At 46.1% G+C, this 19,503-nt stretch overlaps 1 protein-coding gene across 4 annotated transcripts in view; it reads left to right on the top strand.

The window, feature by feature from the left end:
• Positions 1-19,503, top strand: part of LOC109894670 (arf-GAP with GTPase, ANK repeat and PH domain-containing protein 1) — a 54,847-nt gene that overhangs the window by 19,545 nt on the left and 15,799 nt on the right. For 2 of the 4 annotated variants that reach the window (XM_020488313.2, XM_031823470.1), the window contains exon 2: positions 19,349-19,407. In XM_020488313.2, the coding sequence (XP_020343902.1) occupies positions 19,349-19,407 (59 nt within the window). Of the gene's footprint in view, positions 1-312; positions 3,127-19,348; positions 19,408-19,503 lie in introns of those variants that run through there. The other 2 variants (XM_031823462.1, XM_031823463.1) reach the window with 2 other exon arrangements.

Genomic DNA, 19,503 nt, shown 5'->3' with positions numbered 1-19,503 from the left:
TGGAGCTATTGTGACTGCCAAGGAGAGAGAAAGGGGAGAGGGTAGATAGAGCCTTCCCTCTCTTGTCGTCTACCCTTTTCCAGCTCCTTTTTTTCCTTCCCTTCTCTCCAGCATTCCTCTCCTCTCTTCCACCTTTAGCTACCCTCCTTTCTGTTCGGATCCCCTCTCTCATCCTCACATCCCCTCCCTTTTCTGTGCCCCAAGATTTATCATCACCCATTCAGTTTGTTTTCAAACCACCTTATTTAATTTGACGGTTATACCCTCCCCCTCACACTCTCGTGTTCATTTTTATCCTTTCCTCCTCTCTCTCTCTCTTTCCTCCCTCGCTCTCTCCTTTCATTCATCAGTATGACGTCTGTGGATTTTTTCATCACCTTTCTTCCTCCATTGCATCATCGCTTGCTCCCTCTTTCCTGAAGGGGAGGGGAGAGAAAAAGAGCGAGGGAGAGTGGGAACTGCCAAGGAGATTGCCTTAAGAAGAACAGAGCGAGAGAGAGAGAGAGCGAGCAAGCAAGTGATGGGTAGGAGGAGGCAGAGGTTTTTGTCTTGGTTTTGTCTGATCCGACATGAGCCACAGAACGTGAGTGCTTGACCGAGAACAGGCATCTCTCACTGGACGCATCACCCTCACCCTTCCACTCAGTCTGTCTGTCTGTCTGCCTGCCTGCCTGGAGCTGGGGCTGGAGCTGTGGTAGCGATCGGCTATCGAAGAGGCTAGCAGGCACAGTGGCTCTGATGAGAAGAGGGGCTAAGCTGAGCCGGTGGGCTTGCTCTCTGCCTCACAGACACATTTTATTGACTTGCTAATTGCCTAAGACACTCAGAGGAGAGGATGCAGTGACTGAAGGGCGCGAAGGAACCAACTGTACAGAAGAGCGTTACAGGCAGTGGAACAGTGACTGCGTTCTGCCTATCTGACCACCATTTCTGCTTCTCTTTACTGTGGGAATTACAACAGATGTTTGCAGCCTGCCTTTCATTGATCCGCACAACGTGCATACGTGATTCATGCATGACATTAGTGTGTCTTTGCCTCACATGCAGTCGGAAGTAGACTCTCACCACCACATGCTTTGCAACACGTGAATGATTTCCATATGGATGTTTGTTCTCTTATTTACATTCAAACCTGTTTTTCTCTGCTAGGTCTGCTTAAGCTGTTGTTTACTGTGCTGTCTGGTTTGTCTTTACACGATTACATACCCTTTTGTGTCTGTGACGGTGCTACATTATTTTTTTTATTTTTTTGTCAACCAATCAAATGTAATGGGGATATGAAGATTCTGAAGCATACAATGAATATCCTTCACTGGGAGTGAAGAAATTATCTGAAGAGAAGCTTACAGGCTGAAGACTGACTTGAGGCATTTCATCTTGTGTGATTTTGTGGAGTGGGGAACTACGTAGTACAGTCTTGTTGGAAAAATGGACCAGGCTCATTTGTTGACTCTTGCATAATTCCAGACTACCCAGTCTCAAACATCAAGATCGAGGAAAGCAATCTCAGATCCCTGGCATCGGGCTGTAGAATTAATCTTTCATATGGAGAGAGAAAGGGGAAAAGAAAGAGAGGATTGTGAATGAACCTGTGGAGGAGACCAGTGATCAGCAAAGAGAAGGTGACAAGGGGATTACAGGAAGGATTAAAATAAAGTACACTCTAGATTTAAGTAACTCAGCCTTGTTAAGTATGCTCTGCTAATTCCAGGTAGCTCCTACCACCTCTTGACAAAGTTACCATTCACCCACATCAGACGTATCCCTACGCCAGTTAGTTTGACAGTACCTTCTGACTGTTTTCTGGTCTGACTGTTGTCTCTCTGGTGAAGCCTCCAGCTGTGGGTTGCCATGCCTGTTCCCTGCGGGTCTGTCTGGGTCAGAGTGAGGGCTCTGCCGCTGCTCTGAGGTCAGTCTGCCTCCCTGTCTGCCAGCCTGCCGCCCCTATGAGCCAAACAGGCACCCTACCAAGGCGCACCACCTACCTCATCTCCCTCACCCTGGTCAAGGTCGAGGCGGTAGGGGGTGATGGAAGGGCCACCGGGCCCCAGCCACAGCTGGCCCTTTCCCTAGGGAGAGGAGGTGTGGGGGGCCCTGGGTATGAGGAGGATGAGGATCTGAGCAGGACCACTGAGGATGAGGGAGGACACTCGTGTGCCGTGGGGGAGGGAGAGGGGGACACAGAAATGGAGGAAGATGAGCAGGAGGACATTAGTTTTGGGGGGCCTGTTCAGGAGCAGGGGAAGCCTGAGATGAGGGAGAAAGAGAGTCGTGGGCCAGGCTCCTCAAAAGATATCACATTGGGGATTAAGAGCAAGGAGTGTCCCCTCTTACCGAAGAACATGAAAGACCAAGTGAAGGGGCTTGCAGGGGTGTCAGGTGTCCCCTCAGAGGCAGGGTTGAGGAGAGAGGGAACCCGTCCTAAAACCGAACTCTACAGGGAGCCACCCATGCTGTTTCCAAGGGGCGAGGAGGGGATGGGCGACCCAAGCAGCACCCTCTGCCGAGTCAGCGTGCCCATCACTGTCCCTCCCAGGTTTACCCATCGACCCGAGGTCCTGATGAGGTCACATGCCGGGGTGGGGGCTGTAAGCCGGCGGGAGTTGAGGGAAGCAGATCAGAGTATGCCTCCATCTGCCAAGAGTCTGGACCGCAAAGACAACCGTATAGGGGATCGGTCGCCTATGATAGGTGCTGCGGCCGCCCTAGGGCCTTACCGAGCATCCTGGGCAGACAGTGACGGCAGGACCACCCTCCTTCACCAGGGGGTCCCAGTGGGGGGAGGGTTTACAGGCGTGGTGACCAGGGAAAGCCCCCAAGGGGACAGGCTGAAGACAGGCTCCACCTCCCTGCCAGCTCAACCCACCACCCAGGTGTCCAAGCCGGCAAGGAAGGGCAAGAGCCGTACCCTGGACAACAGTGACCTGCACACTCTTTCTGAGGACTTGAAGAAGGGGAAGGATGGCAAGGGCCAGGGTCAGGGGGGAACCACCCAGCGCGCCCGCGACCGCAAGATGCTCAAGTTCATCAGTGGGATCTTTACAAAGAGTACGCCTGCGCCTCCCAGCTCCAACACAACGCCCCCTATTTACACACCCATACAGAGGGGTTCTAGTGAGGAGGAAGGTAAGATATCGCCCACATCCACCTCCCCATAGTTCACCCCAACCAGGTCTAGCTGCATTTTCCATTTCATTTCAGATTTTTCACTACTGGATGCGGCAGGCTACCATCTTACTCCAATGATTTACATGTTTTTTTGCCTGTAACATTGGTTAATATAAGATTTAAACCCCATACCCTTCTCCCAACTAGAGTGATGTTGATTGCATTGCTATTCCACAGTACAGTGTATATAGCCTTGGACTACCCTTCTGAAAAAAAACAGCATATTCCAGCATAGGCTGGTGACCAACTTTGGTTGTGTTTTTAGAAAAGTTTAGAAAAATGTGTTATTTGTGTAGAAAAATCCAAATGAATTAATCAATCAATGTAATGCAAAAACATAGATATAGAAACAAACAATTGAAAAAAATCTAACCGCAATAGAGCATGATGGGTGTGCTTTTGCAGACCAGCTTAACCAACTAGACCATGCTGGACCAGCATACACAGCATATACTCTAAAAAAGGTTATTGAGGTGTTCTTTGTCAGGGGTGAGAGTGATATTGTACATCTTTATTACCAAGAACATACAGTGCATTCAGAAAGTATTCAGACCCCTTGACTTTTTCCACATCTTGTTGCTGTAACGTAGACACGGAGTCAGGAAGCAGGTGCAGTTAGTGAGTTTAATGATAATGGACATGGAATGATACAAAACAAGAGAAGCGTCTGACATGGAAATACAAACAATACTACCTGATGACTGACAAAACAGTGTGCTAGATAAATGGTAAGTAATGAAGTCCAGGTGTGACTGATGATAGGGCGCAGGTGTGCGTAAAGATGGGTTGCCAGCACTGGTGGTTAGTAGACCGGTGGCGTCGAGTGCCAGAGCAGGAGAGTGGCAGTAGACGTAACAGAACCCCCACCCCCGCCCCCCGCAGGACAACACCGGCCAGGGGGAGGGCCCCGAGGGCGAGGTGCTGGCCGGTCCGGACGGCGAAGGTGGATATCTTGGATGATGTTGGGATCTAGAATGTCGTCCAACGGAACCCGACACTGCTCCTTTAGAACGTACCCCTCTGTCCACCAGGTACTGGAGGACACCCCCACGACATCGGGAGTCCAGGAGGGATCTGACTGCGTAGGCAGGGCTCCCCTCGATGTCTAAGGGAGGCGGAGGGGTGTCGTGGGGGACTGCATCAGCCAGAGGACCAGGAACCACAGGCCCTGAGGAGGGAAACCTGAAAAGATGGTGAGATTCAGTAGTGAGTGGGGAGTTGTAATCTGTAAATTACCTCATTGACCATCCAGAGGACCTTGAACAGCCCCACAGGACTTCTTACAGGGCAGGCGGAGAGGAAGGTTCCTGGTGGAGAGCCCGCCGCGATCACCAGGGTGGCGCCTCTCTGCGGTGGCAATCCGCCTGCTCTTTCTGACAGCGTATGGCGTGCTGGAGTCTCACATGGGAATCGTTCCATACCACTTCTGCGCGCCTGATCCACTCGTCCACCGCAGGAGCTTAGGTCTGGCTCGGAGTCCACGGAGCCAGGGCTGGCTGGTAACCCAGAACACACTGGAAGGAAGTCAGCCCGGTGGAGGAGTGTCGCAATGAATTCTGGACATATTCAGCCCAGGGAAGGAATCTGGGCCGCTCCCCCTGCCGGTCCTGATAATGGCTCCTCAGGAATGAAGGCCTTCCATACACGTGATGTGAATAGGGGGCCACGATCGGAGATGATATCCTCTGGAAGGCGACAGTGCTGGAAGACCTGCTGGAACACTGCCTCAGTGACCTGGATAGTGGTAGGGAGACCAGAGAGGGGGATGAAATGGCATGATTTAGATAATCTGTCCACTATCACAAAAATGGTGGTAAAACCATCAGAAGAGGGGAGATCAGTGCCAAAATCAATGGACAGATAAGAGCAGGGATGCTGAGGCACGGAACGGGTAAAGATGTCTACATCCCAGAGCACGGGGGCTACAACTCGAGAGGGCGAAGTTATGGGTGCACTAAAGACAGGAACATCTCCCGAATTGTTGAGACAGGACAGGGCATCGGCTTTGATGTATTTTTTACCTGGGTGATATGTCAGCGTGAAATCAAATCTGGTGAAGAAAAGGCCCACCTGTCTTGGTTCAGGTTCCAAGTCGCCTCACTGTCCGTATGTACAGTGGGGCAAAAAAGTATTTAGTCAGCCACCAATTGTGCAAGTTCTCCCACTTAAAAAGATGAGAGAGGCCTGTAATTTTCATCATAGGTACACTTCAACTATGACAGACAAAATGAGAAAAAAAATCCAGAAAATCACATTGTAGGATTTTTAATGAATTTATTTGCAAATTATGGCTTGTAGGCCTGTTGTAAGACTGGTACTCACCAGACATCACCGGCAACAACGGCGCCTATGGGCACAAACCCACCATCGCTGGACCAGACAGGACTGGCAAAAAGTGCTCTTCTGATGGGTCGCGGTTTTGTCTCACCAGGGGTGATGGTCGGATTGACATTTATCGTCGAAGGAATGAGCGTTACACCGAGGCATGTACTCTGGAGCAGGATCGATTTGGAGGTGGAGGGTCTGTCATAGTCTGGGGCGGTGTGTCACAGCATCATCGGACTGAGCTTATCATTGCAGGCAATCTCAATGCTGTGCGTTACAGGGAAGACATCTTCCTCCCTCACGTGGTACCCTTCCTGCAGGCTCATCCTGACATGACCCTCCAGCATGACAATGCCACCAGCCATACTGCTCGTTCTGTGTGTGATTTCTTAAAGACAGGAATGTCAGTGTTCTGCCATGGCCATCGAAGAGCCCAGATCTCTATCCCAATGAGCACGTCTGGGACCTGTTGGATCGGAGGGTGAAGGCTAGGGCCATTCCCCCCAGAAAAGTCTGGGATGCTGCAGGTGCCTTGGTGGAGGAGCGGGGTAACATCTCACAGCAAGAACTGGCAAATCTGGTGCAGTCCATGAGGAGGCGATGCACTGCAGTACTTAATGCAGCTGGTGGCCACACCAGATACTGACTGTTACTTTTGATTTTTACCCCCCCTTTGTTCAGGGACACATTATTCAATTTCTGTTAGACACATGTCTGTGGAACTTGTTCAGTTTATGTCTCAGTTGTTGAATCTTATGTTCATACAAATATTTACACATGTTAAGTTTTCTGAAAATGAATGCAGTTGACAGTGAGAGGACGCTTCTTTTTTTGATGAGTTTGTGTTCCTTTGTCCAGATGGAAAAGGGCAGTGTGGAGTGCAATAGAGATTGCATCATCTGTTGGAGCGGTATGCAAATTGGAGTGGGTCTAGGATTTCTGGGATAATGGTGTTGATGTGAGCCATGACCAGCCTTTCGAAGCACTTGATGGCTACAGACGTGAGTGCTATGGGTCAATAGTCATTCAGGCAGGTTACCTTAGTGTTCTTGGGAACAGGCACTATGGTGGTCAGCTTAAAACATGTTGGTATTACAGACAGGGAGAGGTTGAAATTGTCAGGGAAGACACTTGCCAGTTGGTCAGCGCATGCTCACAGTACACGTCCTGGTAATCTGTCTGGCCCCGCGGCCTTATGAATGTTGACCTGTTTAAAGGTCTTACTCACATCAGCTGCGGAGAGCGTGATCACACAGTCTTCCTGAACAGCTGGTGCTCTCATGTTTCAGTGTTATTTGCCTCGAAGCGAGCATAGAAGTAGTTTAGCTCGTCTGGTAGGCTCGTGTTACTGGGCAGCTCTCGGCTGTGCTTCCCTTTGTAGTCTGTAATGGTTTGCAAGCCCTGCCACATCCGACGAGCGTCAGCGCCGGTGTAGTACGATTCGATCTTAGTCTTGTAATGATGCTTTGCCTGTTTGATGGTTCGTCGGAGGGCATAGCAGGATTTCTTATAAGCTTCCGGGTTAGAGTCCCGCTCCTTGAAAGCAGCAGCTCTAGCCTTTAGCTCAGTGCAGATGTTGCCTGTAATCCATGGCTTCTGGTTGGGGTACGTACGGTCACTGTGGGGACGACGTCATTGATGCGTGTTTGATGGAGCCAATGACTGATGTAGTGTACTCCTCAATGCCATTGGAGGAATCCCGGGAACATATTCCAGTCTGTGCTAGCAAAACATTCCTATAGCTTAGCATCAGCTTCATCTGACCACTTTTTTATTGATCGAGTCACTGGGGCTAACTTTTAAAATGTTTGCTTGTAATCAGGAGGATAGCATTATGGTCAGATTTGCCAAATGGAGGGCTAGGGAGAGCATTGTATGTGTCTCTGTGTGTGGAGTAAAGGTGGTCCAGATTTTTTTAGAATAATTTTAAAAAAAATCTTCCCCTCTGTTTGCACATTTAACATGCTGATAGAAATTTGGTAAAACAGATTTAAGTTTTCCTGCATTAAAGTCCCCAGCTACTGGGAGCGCCGCCTCTAGGTGAGTGTTTCCTTGTTTGCTTATGGCAGAATACAGCTCATTCAATGCTGTCTTAGTGCCAGCCTCAGTCTGTGGTGGTATGTAAACAACTATGAAAAATACAGATGAAAACTCTCTAGGTATTTAGTGTAATCTACAGCTTTTCATGAGATACTCTACCCCAGGCGAACATTAAGCAATTGCTCGAAACTTCCTTAGTTATAGTGCACCAGCTGTTATTTACAAAAATACATAGTCCACATAGTCCACTAGGCTTACCAGACGCTGCTGTTCTATCCTGCTGGTACAGCGTATAACCAGCCAGCTGTATGTTGATAGTGTCTTCAGCCACGACTCTGTGAAGCTTAAGATATTACAGGTTTGAATATCCCGTTGGTAGTTTAATCTTCTTTTTTTCCCTTTTTTTCCACCTTTATTTAACCAGGTAAGCTAGTTGAGAACAAGTTCTCATTTACAACTGCGACCTGGACAAGATAAAGCAAAGCAGTGTGACACAAACAGCAACACAGAGTTACACATGGAATAAACAAACATACAGTCAATAATACAATAGAAAAAGTCTATATACAGTGTATGAAAATGAGGTAGGATAAGTCAGGTAAGGCAATAAATAGGCCATAGTGGTGAAACAATATAGCAATTAAACACTGGAGTGATAGATGTGCAGAAAATGAATGTGCAAGTAAAGATACTGGGGTGCAAAGGAGCCAAATAAATAAATAACAGTATGGGGATGAGGTAGTTGGATGGGTTATTTACATATGGCCTATGTACAGGTGCAGTGAGCTGCTCTGACAGCTGTTGCTAAAGTTAGTGAGGGAGATAAGAGTCTCCAGCTTCAGTGATTTTTGCAGTTTGTTTCAGTCATTGGCAGCAGAGAACTGGAAGGAGAGGCTGCCAAAAGAGGAATTGGCTTTGGGGGTGACCAGTGCAATATACCTGCTGGAGTGCGTGCTACGGGTGGGTTCTGCTTTGGTGACCAGTGAGCTGAGATAAGGCGGGGCTTTACCTAGCAAAGACTTATAGATGACCTGGAGCCAGTGGGGTTTGGCGATGAATATGTAGCGAGTGCCAGCCAACGAGAGCATTCAGGTCGCAGTGGTGGGTAGTATTTGGGGCTTTGGTGACAAAAAGGATGGCACTGTGATAGACTATCTAATTTGCTGAGTAGAGTGTTGGAGGCTATTTTGTAAATGACATCGCTGAAGTCAAGGATTGGTAGGATAGTCAGTTTTACGAGGGTATGTTTGGCAGCATGAGTGAAGGATGCTTTGTTGCGAAATAGGAAGCCGATTCTAGATTTAATTTTGGATTGGAGATGCTTAGTTGTGAGTCTGGAAGGAGAGTTTACAGTCTAACCAGACACCTAGGTATTTGTAGTTGTCCACATATTCTAAGTCGGAACCGTCCAGAGTAGTGATGCTGGACGGGCAGGTAGGTGCAGGCAACGATCAGTTGAATAGCATGCATTTAGTTTAACTTGCATTTAAGAGCAGTTGGAGGCCACGGAAGGAGAGTTGAATGGCATTGAAGCTCGTCTGGTGGTTAGTTAGCACAGTGTCCAAAGAGGGCCAGAAGTATATAGAATGGTGTCGTCTGCGTAGAGGTGGATCAGGGAATCACCAGCAGCAAGAGCGACATCATTGATGTATACAGAGAAAAGAGTCAGCCTGAGAATTGAACCCTGTGGCACCCCCATAGAGACTGCCAGAGGTCCGGACAACAGGCCCTCCGATTTGACACACTGAACTCTATCTGAGAAGTAGTTGGTCAACCAGGCGAGGCAGTCATTTGAGAAACCAAGGCTGTTAAGTCTGCCGATAAGAATGTGTTGATTGACAGAGTCGAAAGCCTTGGCCAGGTCGATGAATACAGCTGCACAGTAATGTCTCTTATCGATGGCGGTTATGATATTGTTTAGGACCTTGAGCGTGGTTGAGGTGCACCCATGACCAGCTCGGAAGCCAGATTGTATAGTGGAGAATGTATGGTGGAATTCGAAATGGTCGGTTATCTGTTTGTTAACTTGGCTTTTGAAGACCTTAGAAAGACAGGGTAGGATAGATATAGGTCTAGAGTGTCTCCCATTTGAAGAAGGGGATGACCGCTGCAGCTTTCCAATCTTTGGGGATCTCAGACGATACGAAAGAGAGGTTGAGCAGGCTAGTAATAGGGGTTGCAACAATTTCGGCAGATACATTTAGAAAGTGAGGGTCCAGATTGTCTAGCCTGGCTGATTTGTAAGGGTCCAGATTTTGCAGCGCTTTCAGAACATCAGCTATCTGGATTTGGGTGAAGGAGAAATGGGGGAAGCTTGGGCAAGTTCCTGTGGGGGGTGCAGGGCTGTTGACCTGGGTAGGGGTAGCCAGGTGGAAAGCATGGCCAGCCGTAGAGAAATGCTTATTGAAATGTTCAATTATCGTGGATTTATTGGTGGTGACAGTGTTTCCTAGCCTAAGTGCAGTGGGCAGCTGGGAGGAGGTGCTCTTATTCTCCATGGACTATAGTGTCCCAGAACTTTTTGGAGTTTGTGCTACAGGATGTAAATTTCTGTTTGAAACAGCTATCCTTTACTTTCCTAACTGCCTGTGTATATTGGTTCCTAACTTCCCTGAAAAGTTGCATATCACGGGGGCTATTCGATGTTAATGCAGTACGCCACAGGATGTGTTTGTGCTGGTCAAGGGCAGACAGGTCTGGAGTGAACCAAGGGCTATGTCTGTTCCTGGTTCAAATTTTTTTTTATGTGGCAGGATTATTTAAGATTGTGAGGAAAGCAATTTTAAAGAATAACCAGGCATCCTCTGCTGACGGAATGAGGTCAATACCCTTCCAGGATACCCGGGCCAGGTCGATTAGAAAGTGTTTTAGGGAGTGTTTGACAATGATGGGGGGGTAGTCAGACCCATTACGGACGCAGGCAATGAGGCAGTGATCGCTGAGATCCTGGTTGAAGACAGCAGAGGTGTAGTTGGAGGGCAGGTTGGTTAGGATGATATCTATGAGGGTGCCCGTGTTTACGGATTTGGGGTTGTACCTGGTAGGTTCATTGATAATTTGTGTGAGATTGAGGGCATCAAGTTTAGATCATTAAGTTTGCAGACGACACAACAGTGGTAGGCCTGATCACCGACAATGACGAGACAGCCTATAGGGAGGAGGTCAGAGACCTGGCCGGGTGGTGCCAGAATAACAACCTATCCCTTAACATAACCAAGACCAAGGAGATGATTGTGGACTACAGGAAAAGGAGGACCGAGCACGCCCCCATTCTCATCGACGGGGCTGTATGTAGCCTCGCTACGTTTATAGCCTCGCTACTGTATATAGCCTCGAAAGGTTCTACAGCTGCAACATCGAGAGAATCTTGACTGGTTGCAGCACTGCCTGGTACGGCAATTGCTTGGCTTCCGACCGCAAGGCACTACAGACGGTAGTGCGTACGGCCCAGTATATCACTGGGGCTAAGCCACGCTATGGTTTTTCACTGTCTTTTTACTGTTGTTTTTATTTCTTTACTTACCTATTGTTCACCTAATATTTTTTTGCGCTATTGGTTAGAGCCTGTAAGTAAGCATTTCACTGTTGTATTCGGCGCAGGTGAGAAATTTTGATTTGATTGTAGGGTGCCTAGGTCATCTATTTTATTCTCCAAAGATTGCACATTTTGCTAGCATAATGGAAGGAAGTGGAGGTTTATTCAATCTCCTACGAATTCTCAGAAGGCAGCCCGCCCTCTGACCCCTTTTTCTCCGCCTCTTCATGCAAATCACGGGGATCTGGGTCTGTTACCGAAGAAGTATATCATTCCCGCGCCATTGTTATCAATGACACCAGGGTCTGTAGTGAAACCAGGGACTGTAGTGAAGCCTCTAGCACTGAATGCGTTAGACCGCAGCACCACTCGGGAGCACAGTAAAATGAGCGTTAGGGTATGAAAGAGGTTAAATAAGGGAGAGGACAACCTGCGTATGCTTCACCTACTCCCAAGAGTGATGGTTCCGCCAATGAAAACCTACTTGGCCTAAATTTCTCTAACTCCAAGGAGTCACAAGAAAATGTGATCAAGCCCAATGTAATAACATATTCAGATTTCACTATATTTTGTGAATGTGCTATTGTAGACTGATTTGAAGGAGTATGTAAGATTGGTCTAAGTGCTGAATAATTTGTCAGGAGTAAGCGGCACATGAATAATTAAGCATGGGAGTACACAGAGCTGTGTTCTTCTGAGGGATGGATAGGAGGAGGAGTAAGAGGGCAGGGGGTGAGGGATTTGGGACAGAAGGAGTAACTTCCTGCTCTGCTTGCAGAGTCAAACAAAGTCCTAATGGACCCCATTCACTCAATGACTCCACATTACAATTGGGTGAAAAGGAGCTGAAATCTATTTACATTTTGGGGGGCATTTCTATTTTATTTCAGATGGTGTCAGTTATAGTTGAAGTACAGTGTTTTGCAAAAGTATTCACCCCCTTGGTGTTTTTCCTATTTTGTTGCATTACAACCTGTCATTTAAATGTATTTTTATTTGGATTTCATGTAATGGACATACACAAAATAGTCCAAACTTGTGACGTGAAAGGAAAAAGTTACTTGTTTAAAAAAAATAACAAACGAAAAAGTGGTGCGTGCATATGTATTCACCCCCTTTGCTATGAAGCCCATAAATCAGATCTGGTGCAACCAATTACATTCAGAAGTCACATAATTAGTTAAATAAAGTCCACCCGTGTGCAATGTACAGTGGGGAGAACAAGTATTTGATACACTGCTGATTTTTGCAAGTTTTCCTACTTACAAAGTATGTAGAGGTCTGTAATTTGTATCATAGGTACACTTCAACTATGAAAGACGGAATCTAAAACAAAAATCCAGAAAATCACATTTGTATGATTTTTAAGTAATTAATTAACATTTTATTGCATGACAAGTATTTGATACATCAGAAAAGCAGAACTTAATATTTGCAAACCTTTGTTTGCAATTACAGAGATCATACGTTTCCTGTAGTTCTTGACCAGGTTTGCACACACTGCAGCAGGGATTTTGGCCCACTCCTCCATACAGACCTTCTCCAGATCCTTCAGGTTTTGGGGCTGTCGCTGGGCAATACGGACTTTCAGCTCCCTCCAAAGATTTTCTATTGGGTTCAGGTCTGGAGACTGGCTAGGCCACTCCAGGACCTTGAGATGCTTCTTACGGAGCCACTCCTTAGTTGCCCTGGCTGTGTGTTTCGGGACGTTGTCATGCTGGAAGACTCAGCCACGACCCATCTTCAATGCTCTTACTGAGGGAAGGAGGTTGTTGGCCAAGATCTCTCGATACATGGCCCCATCGATCCTCCCCTCAATACGGTGCAGTCGTCCTGTCCCCTTTGCAGAAAATGTTTCCACCTCCATGGTGTTCTTGGGGTTGTACTCATCCTTCTTCTTCCTCCAAACACGGCGAGTGGAGTTTAGACCAAAAAGCTCTATTTTTGTCTCATCAGACCACATGACCTTCTCCCATTCCTCCTCTGGATCATCCAGATGGTCATTGGCAAACTTCAGACGGGCCTGGACATGCGCTGGCTTGAGCAGGGGGACCTTGCGTGCGCTGCAGGATTTTAATCCATGACGGCGTAGTGTGTTACAAATGTTTTCTTTGAGACTGTGGTCCCAGCTCTCTTCAGGTCATTGACCAGGTCCTGCCGTGTAGTTCTGGGCTGATCCCTCACCTTCCTCATGATCATTGATGCCCCACAAGGTGAGATCTGGCATGGAGCCCCAGACTGAGGCTGTTGACCGTCATCTTGAACTTCTTCCATTTTCTAATAATTGCACCAACAGTTGTTGCCTTCTCACCAAGCTGCTTGCCTATTGTCCTGTAGCCCATCCCAGCCTTGTGAAAGTCTACAATTGTATCCCTGATGTCCTTACACCCTCTCTGGTCTTGGCCATTGTGGAGAGGTTGGAGTCTGTTTGATTGAGTGTGTGGACAGGTGTCTTTTATACAGGTAACAAGTTCAAACACGTGCAGTTAATACAGGTAATGAATGGAGAACAGGAGGGCTTCTTAAAGAAAAACGAACAGGTCTGTGAGCGCCGGAATTCTTACTGGTTGGTAGGTGATCAAATACTTATGTCATGCAATAAAATGCTCATTAATTACTTAAAAATCATACAATGGGATTTTCTGGATTTTTGTTTTAGATTCCGTCTCTCACAGTTGAAGTGTACCTATGATAAAAATTACAGACCTCTTCATGCTTTGTAAGTAGGAAAACCTGCAAAATCGGCAGTGTATCAAATACGTGTTCTTCCCACTGTAAGTGTCACATGATCTCGGTATATATATACACCTGTTCTGAAAGGCCCCAGAGTCTGCAACACCACTAAGCAAGCAGCACCATGAAGACCAAGGAGCTCTCCAAACAGGTCAGGGGCAAAGATGTGGAGATGTACAGATCAGGGTTGAGTTATAAAAAAATATCAGAAACTTTGAACATCCCACAGAGCACCATTTTTTAAAATCTGTTTAGATTTTGTTTTTTTTAAAGAATATGGCACCACAACAAATCTGCCAAGAGGGCCACCCACCAAAACTCATAGGCCAGGCAAGGAGGGCATTAATCAGAGAGGTAACAAAGAGACCAAAGATAACCCTATAGGCGCTGCAAAGCTCCACAGCAGAGATTGGAGTATCTGTCCATAGGACCACTTTAAGCCGTACACTCCACAGAGCTAGGCTTTACGGAAGAGTGGCCAGAAAAAAGCCATTGCTTAAAGAAAAAAAATAAGCAAACACGTTTGGTGTTCGCCAAAAGGTCGTGGGAGACTCCCCAAACATATGGAAGAAGGTACTCTGGTCAGATGAGTCTAAAATTGAGCTTTTTGGCTATCACTGAAAACGCTATTTCTGGCGCAAACCAAACACCTCTCATCACCCGAGAACACCATCCACACAGTGAAGAATGGTGGTGGCAGCATCAAGCTGTGGGGATGTTTTTCATCGGCAGGGACTGGGAAACTGGTCAGAATTGAGGGAATGATGGATGGTGCTAAATACAGGGAAATTCTTGAGGGAACCCTGTTTCAGTCTTCCAGAGATTTGAGACTGGGACGGTGGTTCACCTTCCAGCAGGACAATGACCCTAAACATTCTGCTAAAGCAACACACAAGTGGTTTAAGGGGAAACATTTAAATGTCTTGGAATGGCAGAGTCAAAGCCCAAAACTCGATCCAATTGAGAATCTGTGGTATGACTTAAATATTGCGCAACACCAGCAGAACCCATTCAATTTGAAAGAGCTGGAGCAGTTTTGCCTTGAAGAATGGGCAAAAAATCCCAGGGGCTGGATGTGCCAAGCTTATAGAGACATACTCCAGGAGACTTGCAGCTGTAATTGCTGCAAAAGGTGGCTCTACAAAGTATTAACTTTGGGGGGGTGAATAGTTATGCACGCTCAAGTTCAGTTTTTTTGGTCTTATTTCTTGTTTGTTTCGCAATAAAAAAATATTTTGCATCTTCAAAGTGGTAGGCATTTTGTGTAAATCAAATGATATAAACCCCTCAAAAATCTATTTTAATTCCAGGTTGTAAGGCAACAAAATAAAATAAGAAAAAGGCCAAGAGGGTAAATATATTTGCAAGCCACTGTAAAGGTAGCCTAGTGGTTAGAGTGTTGGGCCAGTAACTGAAAGGTTGCTGGATTGAATCCCTGAGTTGACAATGTAAAATCTGTCATTCAGCCCCTGAGCAAGGCAGATAATCCACTGTTCCCTGGGCACCGGAGACGTGGACCTCTCTGATTCAGAGGGGTTGGGAAGGCACATTTCAGTTGGAGGTATTCAGCTGTACAACTGACTAGGTATCCCCCTTTCCCTTTAAATGAATTCCATTCATTTTTTAAAATTCTGGGCTATTTTCAATGTTGGAATTATATTTAGTTAACTCAGTAAATAATCCATATCATCAATACAAAATGTTGACATTTAAGCATTTCAGCCCTCAGCATTAGCTAAGTTTCCATCCAATTGGCGACAGATTTTCATGCGAATATTCTAAAATCTGCCATAAAAACAATATGTGCATTTTCCCAGAAGATATGTTTCCATCATATTGAATTGTTGCAGATAAAAGGCTGTGGGAAATGACAAGTGAGATGGGTTTCCATCGCATTTTCAACTGTACTGATGTTTTTTCTCAACAAAACAATGTTGTGTTTAATAGCGAGTGTGCCAACTCTGGTATTGGCACGTGCGCTCTAGCCAACAGCTCACAGATGCAGTGTGTGTCAAATCAAATCCAATTTTATTTGTCACATACACATGGTTATCAGATGTTAATGCGAGTGTAGCGAAATGCTTGTGCTTCTAGTTCCGACAATGCAGTAATAACCAACGAATAATCGAACCTAATCTAGCCTACATGAGATTATTATGGACAAAAGAGCGCTATTATTTGCATTTGTCAAGCTGCAGCCAAGCAGCGATGATCATGTCACCAGAATAGGAGCATCAAGCTCATCACTGCACTTTCACCACCCTGTGAAGTTCATCATAATTTACTTAATCGGTAGTCTAATAAACTGCATGCTTTCCCGACTAGTCGTATTGGGAGGATCACACAACATGTCATTGCGTGACTCCAAGTCTACCTCGATATGATGGTTATTAAATCAATATTTGCGCATAAAAGCGTTTCCACCGACATTTCTCACATAATTAATTTTAACGAAACAAAACGATTACAATGATGTATAACTAAAGCAAGATAGACCACTGCCTGTAGTTTCTTATTTGAACAAATTAGTCCTAGTGGGCAGAACATTCAAGGACGTGGGCAGAGTCAAGCACACGCTAGCAAGATCCTATTGGCGAGTTCTAGCATCTATCAGCATATTTTCGTTAGGGAACGCCTACTCTGAAGTGCGTGTGTGCAATAACTCAATTCGCCTTTGCACTCCTACACAGCGCATTGAAAAAAAACTTTTGCGAATTGTAAAGTCTGCAAAACTTAGTTCACTCTGTTCTTAGCAGATTCTAGTTTTGGTAACTGAAAACTGTATTGAGAGCAAATGTTTCATTGATTAGAAAATTTGCAGAATGTCGGCTAATATCAATCTGGTTCCATCTTGTCCCACTGCCCGCCATGGGCTTCCTCTCACTACCATATTTGGTAGTGAGTGGAAACGCCAAGCGGATGCTTCACCTTTTATACATCCAGTGAAAGAACAATGAGACAGATATTTCTGTGATTACACCTTCTGTAGCGTATTTTGTTGACATTTGGAAAGTTTACCGACAAATTTTTTCCATCAGGCTTGTTATGACATTTGGTATCCAACATGTACTTTACTCACATAAAAAGGTTGGATGGAAACCTGGTTAGTGTCAATCATTTATTTTCTAGCATTTTCAGTGTTTTATGTGGGCTCTAGTATGTGTAGCCTATGTTTGAATGTGTCTCAGTTACAATTGTATGAATGTGTTCACACTGCTGTATGTATGATAGCGTTTGTTGTGCGAAGACCCAGGCAAATTATGAAAGAAGGGTTGCCATGGCAACAGCAAGCGACAAGATGCTATTTGGCCGGTGACGCTGGAGAGAGAAGGGAGGGTTAGAAAGAGAGAGGGAATTAAGGGGGGGATGGAGAGAGGGAGTGACTGATAGACAGACTGAAAGAAAAGGGGTAAGGGATTTTCATCTCCCCTCAGAGTGAGAGTGGAAGGAAGTGGTGGTGGCTGTGTTACCAGGTGTGGCCGGTGCGCACAGCAAAGCACAGGCAGTATATAATGTGTGCCTGTGGAGACTCCCTCAATGGTGGTGTGTGTCCAGAGAGAAGGGATTCAGTGTATGAGGGATCACATTGTCTGACTGGATTTGACTTCAACACTGCTTTACTCAGACCTCCAAAGACCCTTTTGATTGAGTCAGTGTCATCGTTTGTGTGGCCGTGTGTGTATGATGATTGCCTGTTGCCCAAATCAGGAATCGGTTCTCTGGATAGAGGAACTGTTATACACGATGTATGCATGCGTGCATTGCAGAATCTGCTTGTTAATGTTTTTATTTCCCATCCATCACTCCAGTCTTCTTTAGTATATTGACATGTGTTTAAGTGCCTGTGTTGTGTGGGGTTATGTTCCAAATGGCACCCTATTCCCTGCACTACTTTTGAACAGGGTGCTATTTGGGAGGCATCCTGGGTCTCTGGTAGACAGTCTGGCCTTGGGGTGTCTAGTGCACAAAGGTAGCTAGTCTCATCCTGGAGTGCACACTGGTACATGTACGACCCTCAACCCATCTCAAAACCTTGTCTGCCTCTCAACTGGCTCCCTATACCCTATGGGTCCTGTTTTAAAATGTGTGCACTACATAGGGAATAAGGGTGCCATTTAAGATTAACACAAATCCACGTAAAGGATCGTCACATTCATTCTACATGTCTGCTCTCCTGCATACTGCATGGCCATTAGTCTTCAGGTCCACATCTGAACAAATGCACTCTTATTGATTGGCTCTGTCAGTATGAGGAATGACATTGGCAGCTACTTTAAGGATGTGACGGTACCTACTCTTCCTCTCTGCTATGCAGTAGGGTGACTTGACTTAATCCTCTTGGACCCTTTGGTAACAAAGGGTGTCCACCATGGCTCTCCATCTCACTCTTTTCTGTGTGAGGGCTTTTGCAGTCGTGTACAAATAGAAGATTATGTGACTTTGAGAAAAGTATATAAAGGAACAGATGACTACTCATTGGCAGTCACCTGTTGTGAAGACCCCTTTCTGTGCTTCTCATATATTATTGGACACCTCTGGGAAATGCAGTGAAACAGTTACCTAGAAATCAGAATGCTTGGGGGATATCCTTGTTTTCACTCCGCTGTGAACGCAGAAATGATCTCTCTCTCTCTCAAAAGTATACTTCCTTTTTTTGGGGGGCTTTCAAAAATAAGGTGAAAACTGGGGCTTGTTTTGGAATTTTGGATGATTAAAACATGAGGTTGTTTGTTAATCATCTCACATACATGCTCAGGCACACACACACATACACAAACTGGCACGCTAGCTCTGGGTTCCATCCACAGAGCTGCTAATGAACTTGAGCCCCACCACTGCAGCCCCACTGAGCCTGTGCAATTAATTTGCACTCCTCCTTTGCAGCTCTACCTCATTCTCTCACTCCCTCTCTCTCCTTCTTCCCTTCCTCCCCTAACTCTATGTTCTGTGCCATCTGGACCTGCGACAGGGCACGTATGGGGGCACACACACTGCAGTGGAGGCAGTGGCCACTTGGAACAGCGCGGCACGCCTCACAGCTTCAGAGTGCTGTGATGCGCGGCGGCCGGTGACTTTGAAAGTCTCCCCTCCTCTAAGCAGAATTTAGGCAGGAGGCAGACCGGGAGAGGGAACACAGGGTCAATGTCATGATCACATGTGTTAATCAGTCTCGCTTTCTTTCTCTCTCTTTTAACTCAGCAAAAAAAGAAACGGCCCTTTTGCGGGACCCTGTCTTTCAAAGATAATTTAGTAGATATCCAAATAACTTCACAGATCTTCATCGTAACGGGTTTAAACACTGTTTCCCATGCTTGTTAAATGATCCATAAACAATTAATGAACATGCACCTGTGGAACGGTCGTTATGACACTGACATCTTATAGACGGTAGGCAAATAAAGTCACAGTGATGAAAACATAGGACACTAAAGAGGCCTTTCTACTGACTGAAAAACACCCAAAGAAAGATGCCCAGGGTCCGTGCTCATATATATATATATATATATATATATCTCTCTCTCTTCCTCCCTCTTTTTCTGTATACAGCGGCGTGCACTAACAGTCAAGAATGGACCTTCAGTCGAACTGTCCAAGAGCTCTGTCTGGTGAGAGCAGTGTTATCATTATTGTAGTCATTCCAGTAGAATAGGTAATACGTGTAGGCTTGGCTTCAACAAAGACAGTAACAGTGTATTATAATG

Source organism: Oncorhynchus kisutch, linkage group LG1 (assembly GCF_002021735.2).
Source record: "Oncorhynchus kisutch isolate 150728-3 linkage group LG1, Okis_V2, whole genome shotgun sequence".
NCBI lineage: Eukaryota > Metazoa > Chordata > Actinopteri > Salmoniformes > Salmonidae > Oncorhynchus > Oncorhynchus kisutch.
The sequence above is the reverse complement of the archived record's forward strand: the minus strand, read 5'-3'. Positions and strand labels throughout refer to the sequence as shown.